Source organism: Limulus polyphemus, unplaced genomic scaffold, assembly GCF_000517525.1.
Source record: "Limulus polyphemus unplaced genomic scaffold, Limulus_polyphemus-2.1.2 Scaffold7143, whole genome shotgun sequence".
Classification (NCBI taxonomy): domain Eukaryota; kingdom Metazoa; phylum Arthropoda; class Merostomata; order Xiphosura; family Limulidae; genus Limulus; species Limulus polyphemus.
The window spans coordinates 3,178-15,924 of record NW_013672753.1 but is presented as its reverse complement, the minus strand read 5'-3'; the positions used below and the strand labels follow the sequence as shown (position 1 = coordinate 15,924).

The 12,747-nt window shown below is 32.9% G+C and overlaps 1 protein-coding gene across 2 annotated transcripts; it reads left to right on the top strand.

Annotated features, from left to right (window-relative positions):
- The first annotated feature begins 5,392 nt into the window (after positions 1-5,392).
- Positions 5,393-12,166, top strand: LOC106474382 (ORM1-like protein 1). Of its 2 annotated transcripts, XR_002613936.1 has the most exons (3): positions 5,393-5,437; positions 8,657-8,875; positions 11,984-12,136. XR_002613936.1 is itself a non-coding variant. In XM_022402688.1 (2 exons), the coding sequence occupies exons 1-2, from the start codon at positions 8,702-8,704 to the stop codon at positions 12,137-12,139; spliced, it is 330 nt and encodes a 109-aa protein (XP_022258396.1). In that variant the 5' UTR covers positions 8,657-8,701; the 3' UTR covers positions 12,140-12,166. The 2 variants fall into 2 exon arrangements, 1 of the variants encoding a protein (XP_022258396.1); XM_022402688.1 differs by lacking the exon at positions 5,393-5,437 and having other exon boundaries at positions 11,984-12,166.
- Positions 12,167-12,747: the final 581 nt, after the last annotated feature.

The window sequence follows — 12,747 nt, the reverse complement described above, 5'->3', positions numbered from 1 at the left end:
GCCTTATTTCTGTGTACTTACAGTGCCGCGTTGGACGTACTATAAACTAGTCCCCTACCCCCTGCTTATACTTTCTTTTAAGAAAATGCGATTGGATAAACTCAATTTATTAGTGATTCAAAATAATGAAATAAAATAGGATAAAATATATTTAAGAATTTTGTTTAGTGTTATTATTTTATTATACACTTCATAATTTTATATTTCTTATTATGCTCACAACGCGCTGTAGGCTTCTGAGGGCGGTGGGCCCTGGGAAACTGCCCCTTTTGTCCAGTGGATAGGCCCCCCAGCATGACCAGGTGATTAGGGCGCTTGACTCGCAATCTAAGGGTCGCGGGTGCGAATCCCCGACCCACCAAACATGCTCGCCCTTTCAGCCGTGGGGGTGTTATAATGTGACGATCAATCCCACTATTCTTTGGTAAAAGAGTAGCCCAAGAGTTGGCGGTGAGTGGTGATGACTAGCTGCTTTCCCTCTAGTCTTTCGCTGCTAAATTAGGGACAGCTAGCGCAGATAGCCCTCGTGTAGTTTGCGCGAAATTCAAATCCAAAACTATTGGATAAAACGGTCCCGTGTACATATCAGTAAGTGTTATAACTTTTTATGGGGTATAGTTTTGTCTGTACCTCGGCGGGATAGCGGTAAATTTTCGGATTTACAACGCTAGATTTAGGGGTTCGATTCCCCTCGGTGGACGCAGCAGATATTCCGATGTGGCTTTATAAAAAGGAAACAAACAAACAATTTCGTGTATTGTAATATTTGATTTGTTATAATTTTTCATTTTGTCTGTACCCAAACTTCCTTTGTATATCTGCTTACTATGTCTTGGAAAACAGATCTCTCTTATCACGAAACAGTTAAAATAATTATGTAACTCTTACTAGCCTCAAATTGACTTGGAAGTTATTTTTAAACCTAATTTCAGACTAAAAAATGTTTTCCTCTACAAATACCGTGTGCCGTCTACTTAGAAACCTTCCCAACTCCTTTATCTAAACAGGGCATCCGATTTATCCCTCCAACTTTAAAATTCTCTCAACAGCCAAGTATGATACTGAACTTTTAATAAAAGAAACATTATACATAAACACTCTTCTTCCATCCCTAAATAACACACATTCTTCATTTGATTTAAATCTATTTTAAATTAACTGTTTCATTTGTTCCACATTATTTTCACTTCTTTTATTATACTGTTATGTCTCTGGTCCTTGGTTAATTTTCCGTAGAAATTCTTTCCAAGAAACTCCAGCGATACAAGTCCTTTCTTAAATAAAACTAGTTTATTCTTTCTCAATACAACTTTGCAATACATTTAATTTCCACAGTTACTTTAACTTAACCACACGCTATAATTCACAACGATTCACGCACTTTACTTACAGTCACTACCGCGCTTGACTCAATTGTCCATCTCTGTTTGTCTGCAATTCAATTAATTTATGCTGTCACTTCTCGCCGGTCTTATATACTATAAGAGCGCGTGTCTAGCAAACACTCTAGTCTTCAGGAACGTTCGAGATACTCATTACGTGTTACCAGAGTCACGTGACTTCCGCTGTCGGGACAGTCCTTTTCAATTACCAATAAAGTAATCTTCATAAGAATACTGGATGAGGGATACTTTTACATCTGACCATAAAAAATATTTAAAAAACTGACCAGTAGTTTCAAACAAATACCAGCTTGAAACACTTCAAAAAAATGTTTTACGTCTTGTTTTGCCACACTTTTGAATACTGGGGCAAAATTTGCATAATTTAATTCACAGGGACCTGTGGTGGTAGCCATAGCCTCTCTGTTGCGGGTCCTCTAGTATTATCTGGCTGAGATGCCATTTGCATTGTCGATATGGCACAGTATACATACTCAAGGACTATGGCTGGCAGTCTTCTTTGGTTGATGTCTGCTGTCTCACCTGGTACAGAAACAGCTCTGACTGGCATACTTTGTCCACCAATGGCTCATCCAATCCTTCTTGGCTGGTCTCGAGTGGCCTCGACAAAAGCTGGTGCTCAGTTACTCTGGCTGTTCACAGCCGGGATCCTGTTAAGACTGTCCACATAACTTCAGAGAGGAGTATGGTAAATCCAGAAGACTATGAGGATATTATCAGTATAGAACAGGAAACTAAAGGAAAACAAGTTAGGTGAGATTTTGGGAATATTCGATGACAGTATAAATAGTTAAACGCTTTCAAAAGAATGCCTACAGAACTACCTGAAGCCTAAACCAAGGAAGGATCATACACAAATAAATGGCTACCACATCATTACAATGCAGAATGTGCATGGCAAGCTCCTTGAAAAAAAATTGATGCTTGATTTGGAAGAGAGAAAAATCCTGCCAGAGACACTCGGAAATTGTAGGACAAAGAAGGAAACATGGGCTAATGTAGGAGTCTTTGCCTACGATGTGTATGGGGGTTTCAGAAAAAGTTTGAAATGGTGGCTGCTGTGCTGTGCTTAGAGGATGCTTACAATAGTGTGAAATATGACCACTTGGTGCACATCCTGAAGCATTTGAGGCATTTTGTGAGAATTACAAATGCTTTGGTGAACGAAAATAATAATTTTTTGTGAATATTCATGTTTGACACACATACATGTCAACTGAAGAAACGACATGCACACTAGCAAATGTATAACGGAAGTTGCATAGAGACAACTGTCCAAATAAGGAAATGGAAATATTAAAGCAAATGTTGGAATGCATTCCAAGCTACGATATGTAAAATCTAAACCAGCGGTTTGTCTTATCTACATTAAACAGACGTGATCGTAACAGAGAGAAAGGCTAGAAAAGTTTATATTATCGACACTAACTAAAGGAAGTGAGTTCTATGAAAAACGACTGGCAGAACTTTGATTGGAAAGAGATGTGGAGGAATACATGCAAATAGGCTGCCAACAGCTTTTGACCAATTATCATTTAGTTATATTTTTGTATTGATAAAACATCGGAATCAAACCAATTAGACGGAGGACCTAGTTGCAGACTAAACATGTAGCGCCAGTTGAATAGTCGTATAAACACACACAAATGTGAATAAAAAGAAATGTTTTTGAACCAAATATCAGTTCTCCAACGACGATCTAAAAGCCAATCAACTCCACATGAGTTATCAAAAAAGGAAAAATGGCAGCCTTAAATTTGAAGGGGCTTGAGCCCTTGAAAGTCATGGCCACTGCAAATATGAAGCAAAGACTGATTTTTTTCCTATACCAGCATTTCGCTATTACCAATGGAGTATGGCTTCAGAACACTAACATTATCAAAGCCACAGTTGGAAAAACCCAAACTCATTCAAAACGAAGCCTTAAAGACTGGGCTATACTAAGGAAACTATAGTGATGAGATACGTGCTGGGACTGCCTTCCATTGAGGAAAGACATGCAGTTGCCCAAGCAAAAGCCTACTGAAGAGTAGTGATTGATAAAACCACCCCTTCCAGGATGCCCTTAACGATGAAAATGGATGGAGAATTTAAAGAGGAATGTCATGGATGGCAGAAGCTGAGTCTACCTTTAAGAAGATGTGTGTATTGGAAGGGATTGTACGTGGAGAAGAATGGGTACATAGTTGCAGTGAAATGAACCCGTATGCTAAAATAGTGATCACTCTTGGACGAGAGTACATAGAATGGGCCGCAAGAATAACTGATATTGAGGTCAGACAAATTGCTGATGAAAGTTCGAAACCAGGAACCCCAGTAATTTACACTGGTGGACCAGTAACGAGATGTGAGCATAGCAGATGGACTTTTTCAGCCAGGCAGTATGGGTGTGTTGTTGCTGAACAAAGTGTGGCATATAGTGCCACAACATCAAGCGTGCAGATTAAGATTGAAGTTGCATCAGTTGCCTTGAGATGGCTTGAGGATCAACCTGTCAGACACACAGTAATTTTTACCGATTTACAAAAGAGTCTGAAGAAGCAGTGAAGAAAGATTTGCCGAGCTTGGGTTCGCTGGAGGAGATGGAAGAAAGTCCCAACTGAAAAGGAAAATGCGGCGGACGTACAATCAATATGTCACCGGAAGAATCAACACTCCCACACTTCAATGGCTACTGATCAACATCCCAAGTGCAGGGATGTTGATCCTTCAACCAAGTAACCTCTCTCACCTCAAATGCCCCCCCCCCCCAATGGTTCAACGGTAAGTCTGTAGGCTTAAAACGCTAAAAATCGGCTTTTAATACCCGTGATGAGTAGAGAAGAGATATCCCATGTAGCTTTGTGCTTAGCAATAACTAAATCAAACCAAACCAAACCTTCTCCAGTTCCTGAATCCGCTGGAAATGACATTCAGTGATAAAGGATAAAATTATTTAACTACATTGAAAATAGTGCCACTTAGCAGAGTAAACAGCAAATATAATTTCCTTCATTTAGTTATTTCTTTTATCTTAATAGAAAATTCTAAAACTGCTCCAACAATATGAATAAGTTCTTAAGAGTTAATTGAAGAAACAGGTCATTCTACATTTTACTAAGTTTCAATTTTAAATAAAATTTACATATATATTTCTGCTTTGTAAGAAGAAGCAAATATTAAACTCCGACTTCTTCAACTGCAGTAATATTGTTAACAGCAAAGGTGCGCAACTAAAGATTCAATTCATTTTAATCATCATCAGTTTATAATTCTAGTGAATTAATCCAGGATGTTTATCATATTATGTACTTCGAGTGAAATTATTATACAGTATGGTTTCATTGGTATATAACCTCTTTTACGTTTTGATTTAATCAGTTTTGTGTGTGTTTTCAAACAGATGTTTTTTAATAATCCTTTGTATAACAGAATTGCTGTACTTTAGGTGTGTTTTTTTACTCAGAATTTTCCAACAACAGAAAATCTCTCGTGAAGATATATATTTAGATGTAGAATCTATATAAATATAATAGTACTGTTTGTTGTCTGTTGTATGTCCATGTAACTACTTCGCAGGGTGTGGATGTATCTTCATCCAAACTGGTATGGAGGTTTGTTAGGTCCATGCGAAGATATATGCAAACTTGCGGTTTCACATTTTACGTTTTGCAGTTTTTATGGGCGTTTTTTTACAATTACATATAAGGGAAGCAGCTTTCCATGTTCTAAGATAACCTTTCATTAATCATAAATTTACATAACAGCTAGTTTTTTAATAGGTTTCAAAAAGCGTAAAAAAACACCCCAAAACGCAACAAGCATCCTATAACAACTAATAATTATGATTTTTTTACTCCACTAAACCTCACACGAAAACTTTTAAATTCTTCCAACTTAAAATAATTTGATTCGGTTATTTAATATTTCTAATTTTATTGATTTCATAATTTTCCTTTAATAAATTTATTAAATGTACTAATAGTGTGTGTGTTTTTACAAGTGATGTCATAAGTTACTGCTACGTAGAATGTGAGGAGGTAGTAAACGAGAAGGTAATAAAAGCGTATCTAGCGTTTGCTCCATTATGTTTAAATAGGATTAATTTGAAAATGTTTCTGCCTGTCTGAAATGTTTGGACAGTCATAATTACTGAGTTAATAATGATCTACTATATTAATTTGTGAAATTATATGATGTGTTACTTCTTACATTGTTTAAATTTTGATGTGGGAGTTTGTATTAATAAACATATAAAACTAATAATTTTCAGTGTCAAATATTAGCTAGTGGTCGCAAGGACTTGAATTTGAAAGGAGAAATGTAGTGGCAACAATTACTGAATTAGTACTGTATGAGACTGTTTTGTGATGATAAATTGTAATACTGCCTTAAACTTAAAGTTAATAATATGTAGATCGACGTATTTTGTGTATTTCTTTCCACTCCTGATTGTTATTAATATTATTACTTAAACATTAATTGTCAAGTGATGAGAAACGTACATAATCTTACTCTTAGGCCTTTCGTAAATAATGGCTCGTTAATTATTTCTGCTTCAGCTAAAGGATTTGGTGTTGTTTTAGAGTGGTCCAAACAATCACTTAATATTTCATAGTATAACATTAACAATATAACTAAAATGAGTAAAATCTGCCCGTGTTATGTATAGTCGATTAATCTGTAAGTACCTGTGTATAATTATAAATTGAAATAATCTCAGAATCTAAACTAAATTTAGAGTTTCATAAGTACCATCCAAGAAAGATGTTTCTTGAATTGTAATTTCTCTAAATTCTCTTATGCTTTTATTTTTAAGGACTAATAATGTTGAGAGAATTTTTCTTATTAAGAAAATCCTGAACAATCTGTATGATTGGGCCAGTACTTCACAAGGTGGGCTGGGTTCAGTAGTATTACTAGTATGAAGTTATACACTAGGGGTATGTAGGTATTCGAAAGATGTTTTTCTTTTATAAGAGAAATATCAGTTTTGTGGAAAAAGAAAAGCTTATAACTGTGATTGTTGATAAATACTTAAAGTTGAATAATAATAACTTCCAATCAGTGAGCTATGTACTTAGAACAAAACTAGAAATAAACAATATTTTTATTTTACATTTCAACTTGTAAAAATAATGCATTGTTTCATCAGCTGGATACTTTCACTGTTAATGATATTTTTCATCGTAACTCAAATGATATCTCGTGAGACTTGGCCAGCTTAAGAGATTTAGGTTAGTCGAAAATACAAATTCTAAGCTAATACAAAACTATCTTGATAGTAAAAATTTGATAAACAATCAAAATAAAAAAGTAATGATATTATAGACTCTCCTTTTAGTGGTTTACTTTAGATTAAAAAAAAACTTTAAATTTGATGCTTTGAGCTGTAAGGATCTTTACTTGCACCTGTTTTTTCTCTTTACTTCAGTGAACTCAGCATCCACACTGATATTCTTTGTAAGCTTCCATTGCTTTGATTTAGTAAGTTAAGTTTGTTTAAGCCTTTGTTTTTCTTAGTTTTTGTTTTTTCCATTTTATTGTACATTGTATGTTAGTAACTTTGCTTTTAGATACATTTGTTCTTTGTGAAGTTAAATAAATCATTCATCATGAAAAAAATAACTAAAATGTGATAAGGGATTGTGTAAAAGAAAAATGTCGAAAGCTCTGAAAATATTTCAGAAGGAGGGTAAGAGGCCCAGTCTTTATAAATTTCTGGAATTATTAATGCAATAGATTCTGTTGATTGTGGGTTGTGTATATGACCATTATTTCTGCTTATTTATAAAGTTTTTCACTGTCTATGAATGGAAACATTTGTTTGTATATGTTAGTGGTTCAAAAGTTAGTGTTTTATGAAATGATCATAAACTTAAAACATGTTAGTGCATTAAGTTTTATATCATTAAAATTAGAACCATGATGCTGCTGTTTAAATCATGACAGTCTTATCATGGTCCAAAATATTGTTAAAAGCGAGTGTATCCAACTGATGAAACAATGCAAAATAGAATCTTTATAAATATAAGAATGATATATTTAATTAGCTTTACTCATTACCAGGGTAATTTTTAGTTTCACTCTAACTTACTTTCATCAGAAGCTAATGTTAATTGTTTAACTATTTTATAAAACTAGCATTTTTTTTTCAATTGTCATGGTTTCATAAGCTTTGTTTTTGTGCCTAACCGTTAAATTCTTTTTCAAATAAAAACAAACTAATAAAGTGGTGAAAATTAAAGCAGTATATGCAACAATTGGAACATACATGTACCATTCATGCACATTTTTCAATATTCAGGACAGAATTAATATATTTTTTGCCTAATATATGTTTAAAGATTGACATGTAAGAAATTGTAAACTCAAATTTGTAGGTCTTTTAGCATATATCATGTTATATATCTAGAGCCATCTGTAGGTCTTTTAGCATATAGCAGGTTATATATTTAGAGCCTCAAAAGACATTCACATGACCCAAGACAAAAAAAAAAGTGATCATAAACTTGTTACTTTTGAACTCTCTTTGAAAGTAGATTTTATAAGTGATTGTTATTTAACAGAAAGTTTTGTGGTAGTAACATTTTAAGATAGTGTTGAACGAGTAGAAAAGATAAGTTTTGTGTGCTAAAAAGGTGCATACGTTTCATCTTGTTAGGCTTGACAAAACAACAGTATTTTAATAAATATTACTAATGTACAAAACATAAGTATTGATACATCATTGTTTTCACTTGAATTGTTATTAAATTAAAATTGTGTTTGTTTTTAATTTTTTCATTATATTGCAGCTTTAAGACAGTAATAAATTGTCTTTCATCAGTAGGCCTAGATCATGTTAGTGATGCAGAGTTTATTATTGTAGACTGTTCGATACAAACCATATAACATACCTTGTCATTTTGTTATAAGACATTTAAAATATTTAACTAAAAAAGCCTCGAGAAATATTCAATCTTCATATGTAATACAAACCTTCCCATTTGCATTAGTCTTGAAATGATCATCACACTTTTAATGTAGCTTATTTCCAGATCACGAGATTTGAGTGAAGCCTGCCAGTAATTCAATAAAAAACTCACATTTTATTATGTGACAAAGAGAAACTCAGAAGCAAGGTGATGTTGTAGGTTTCAGTATTAAAAACGAACTACTTTCAGCCTTATTACTTTTATTCTAATTGATATTTATTTTAAATAGTATGTTTTTAATTCAGAAGTGCAAGAGGTAGTAGGATTTTTAACAGATGTTTTGATTTCATTTTGTAGTGCATGATATCAAGGTGAAATACTTTTGGAGTTTTCTGAAGGAAAATGATGCTTGGAGGAACTCCAGGGCCTACAAACCCTAACAGCTCCTGGCTAAGTAGCAAGGGAATGTGGTTAACTTATGGTGTTGGAATCTTAGGACTACATTTGGTATTATTAAGCTTTCCATTCTTAAGTGTGGCTTGGGCATGGACACTTACGAACGTCGTTCATAACACGGTATGTATAATTAATGCAGGAATTCATTTGAATAAGTTGGTTTATAAACAGAATAATATTTTTCACTGTCTTACGAAGATTTGTCAGAAGTGTCGTGGTCGTGACTTTTGTGGCCGAGTGGAAATTAAAGGCCTATTATTTACATGTATGTTTCGATTTAATTGGTTACTTCTTCGACAGGAATATATTGTTGTAATGTTGTTGTTTTAAATTATCAAGTGAAAATAATTTAATGTCCGGTCCACTCAAGGAGGTGAAATTAGTTTATTTCTTCCTTTTAACATTTCTACAAGCTTGAAGTTGAACATTACCATAAAATGTTTACGCCATCATACCTCTAACAACAGTACTAGGACTAATGTGCAACCAATCCATTAACTTGTATCAAGTAAAACAATAACTTATTTTGGCTAACTTGATCCCTAAGGATGCTGTTTTATAATATACCCTTGTTATAGAGGTTTCTAGGACTAACATTAACTTAACATCACATTACATCATCAAAAATCCACAGCTCCCTCTAGCTAACAAATAAATTACAACATTAAAAAATTAAACTTGTAACAGTATTGCTGCAGCTGGCTGCTACACCAGTGACTTGTAAGGAGGATCTTTTAACAAAATGCTAAAATTTAGGAGCATTCATTTTGGTATAATAGTGATATATGTTTGAAAAGAGTACTTTTCATGGAGTGATTACAAACTAAAATATTGAAAATAAAAAATAATTAAGTGCTAATTTTTTGTCACTTTAACTTGTATCCAATTTACTCAGTACCAGGTAGATTTGTGTGAATGGTACTTGAATTTAAATTAATTTATAGAACAAAATTTAGGCAGAATATGAATCAGTTATGTGTGGTATTAGTTAGGTGTGCGTGGGTGGGGTCAAAGTGGGCATGCCACAACTTTTTACAATGTTACATTAGACATTTAACAACTTTATTGTCAATGTATGTCAATAAACATGACATGAAAATATAGTTGATAAGTTAAATTTTAACATGATACAAGTTTTAGTTTCTCAGTTTTAAAAGGAGGTATTTAAATAAATTCTCAATCTTGACTTCATGTAACACCTCTTCACTCCGAATTGCCCATTTTAGAAATTATTACCTCTTTATGATATTCTGGGTTTGGCACAAGTCACGCTTATAGTACATATATATAGTTAAGCCATAATATAAAGTCATAGCTTCCAGTATTCTTCCTTTACTGAGATATACACAAGAAAGTCAAACTTGCATGCCATGCCCTACTATCACATCCTGTCTTTAAATAAATGTCAATAACTCTCTATGACATTTGCTATTGGATTATTTATAACTCATAGAAAGGGGAGATTTTAATTTACTGAGTTTCCTATTAAAGTTGCTTATTGTGATGACAGTTTCTGAATTATTTTGCTTCAGCTTCATTGTTTGTTATTGTGGAGATCACCTTGACCAACTAATGGAATTATATTTAACCCACATATAGGAAGACAGTTAAGTGTTAATAGTTGTAGGACATTGTTTTTTTTTGTGTTTATGAACATTTTATTTTATAAATTGCATACTTGAAATAAATAAATAAAGTACGACCAACAACCCTACCTTTTGTATATTTTGTGTTTATTAACTTTTTATTTTATAAATTGCATACTTGAAGTAAATAACCTCGAGACTTTGAGAGCACAAACTTGAAAAAGTAGGAGTTCAAACTTGCGAGTAAATACTGAAATTCTTCTACTTTTTCTACGGTATATTTATTGTTATAAAAATAACCATAAAGTGTATAAAATTTAGAAACTTTAATGAAAAACTTAATTTAAAAAAATTATTAATGACAGCATGTGAGTATCGTTAGCAGACATTAATCGTAATTTGACTGTATGTGCTAGTAATTTATTCTTTGTTTACACAAAGCTGCTACAGTGTAATAAATTACTTTTGACATACTCAGTTGTAAACCGATACGTTTTAGTGGCACCAAGATTTGAAAAGTATTATTGTGTAATTGTCTGTTACAATAATAGTTATTACAGAATAAAGAAAGGTAGCTTAGATTTATTTTATCTTTTTCAACTTACCCCACTTTACTGATTTTACTTCATTAGTGTTAGGGTAAAGAAAGTAATATGAAGTTTTACTGAAAAAAAGACTTCTGTAACTCGTTTAGAAGGTTGTGGAGGGCAATGAAGAATTTAAGAATCTTAAGTAAAACTATTTATTAAAAATTGATTATTTATGTATGCTGTACTTGTAATGTCTAGTAAAACCTTACCCAATTTCATGAAGATGCACGTTATAAATAATTCAGAATTATAGAAAACATTAATTTGTCAGTACACTTTCTGTCCATTGGATGGACTTTATGCACATAGGGTTAAGATCCAGTCGAAATATGGTGCAACTCACTTCGATAGAGATGAAAGAGAAAGCTTAATTTATATATAGATTTGAAATGAAAGGTTACTTAACACCACAGTTTCATGACCATATCGGGTACTGCAGTTTTAGGCCATGTCAACTCCTCATTGTAATGTATATACATCTATATTTGTTTTTCTTTATTCTATAGGACTTTGTGAAGCTGCTCACCCTGCTTTAATGATCACGTTTTTTAGTATTTTATCAATATGTCAGAAATGTTAACTTAACTTAGGGCAATATTTTTACTATCAAACCAGTTAGGCTGATTGGAATTTAAGTACAGCAACTACAAGAAGTAGTACATGGGTGGATGTGAACCATGATGTCTAGAGCTGGCTGAACAGTGTAAATAAACATTCACATTATAACAATATGAAAACGAATGTATAAACGAGATCTATAACGTGTTTGTGACTGTCACTTTCTCCCTGGAGGTTGGTAAGGTAGCATCCAAAGCTGCTTTTTTATTCATTGTGATATGATAAATTTCTTGATTGTTTTTTCAAACAAATACAGTTTTTTTTTTTTACCTTGTAAATAGATTAACATGAAATATTAGAAGCACTTGGTTGACTTTTCTGTGAGGTTTTAGTTGTTAAATCAACTTTTCTATGTTTTATTCAATGAAGTAAATATGTACTTGAAACAGGTTTCATTTGGATTGTTATTCTTACTGTATTATATCTTTGTACAGGGAATGTTTATTCTGCTCCACATTATTAAAGGAACACCCTGGGAACCCGGAGACCAAGGAAAGTCTTATTTCTTAACTCACTGGGAACAGATTGATAATGGAGAGCAGTTTACCAAAACCAAAAAGTTTTTAACTGTAGTTCCTATCGTCTTGTGAGTTTCTTGTCTTCTAAGTACTATAACACTAGAGTTTGTTGCATTTTACCATTAATTTCTGATAAATTTAACCCAGGAATTACTGTAGCTAATGTAATATACTCATCTAAGCAGGAGTATTCATAGTCGTAAGACAAAAACTTGTAATAAGTAGGCTAATGCATTGATTTATCAGTTGTTACCCTTGCCGTTAGTGATGTTTTTGTACTAACTTTTAACGTGATTGTGCTAATGTAATATACTCATCTAAGCAGGAGTATTCATAGTCGTAAGACAAAAACTTGTAATAAGTAGGCTAATGCATTGATTTATCAGTTGTTACCCTTGCCGTTAGTGATGTTTTTGTACTAACTTTTCAATGTAATTGTGCTAATGTAATATACTCATCTAAGCAGGAGTATTCATAGTCGTAAGACAAAAACTTGTAATAAGTAGGCTAATGCATTGATTTATCAGTTGTTACCCTTGCCGTTAGTGATGTTTTTGTACTAACTTTCAATGTAATTGTGCTAATGGTAACAGTGTACTAAATTATATTTTAGATTGAAAATCTAAAACTCTGCTTTGTAAAAAATAACAAAAATATTACATATATACCCACTTTTTTTT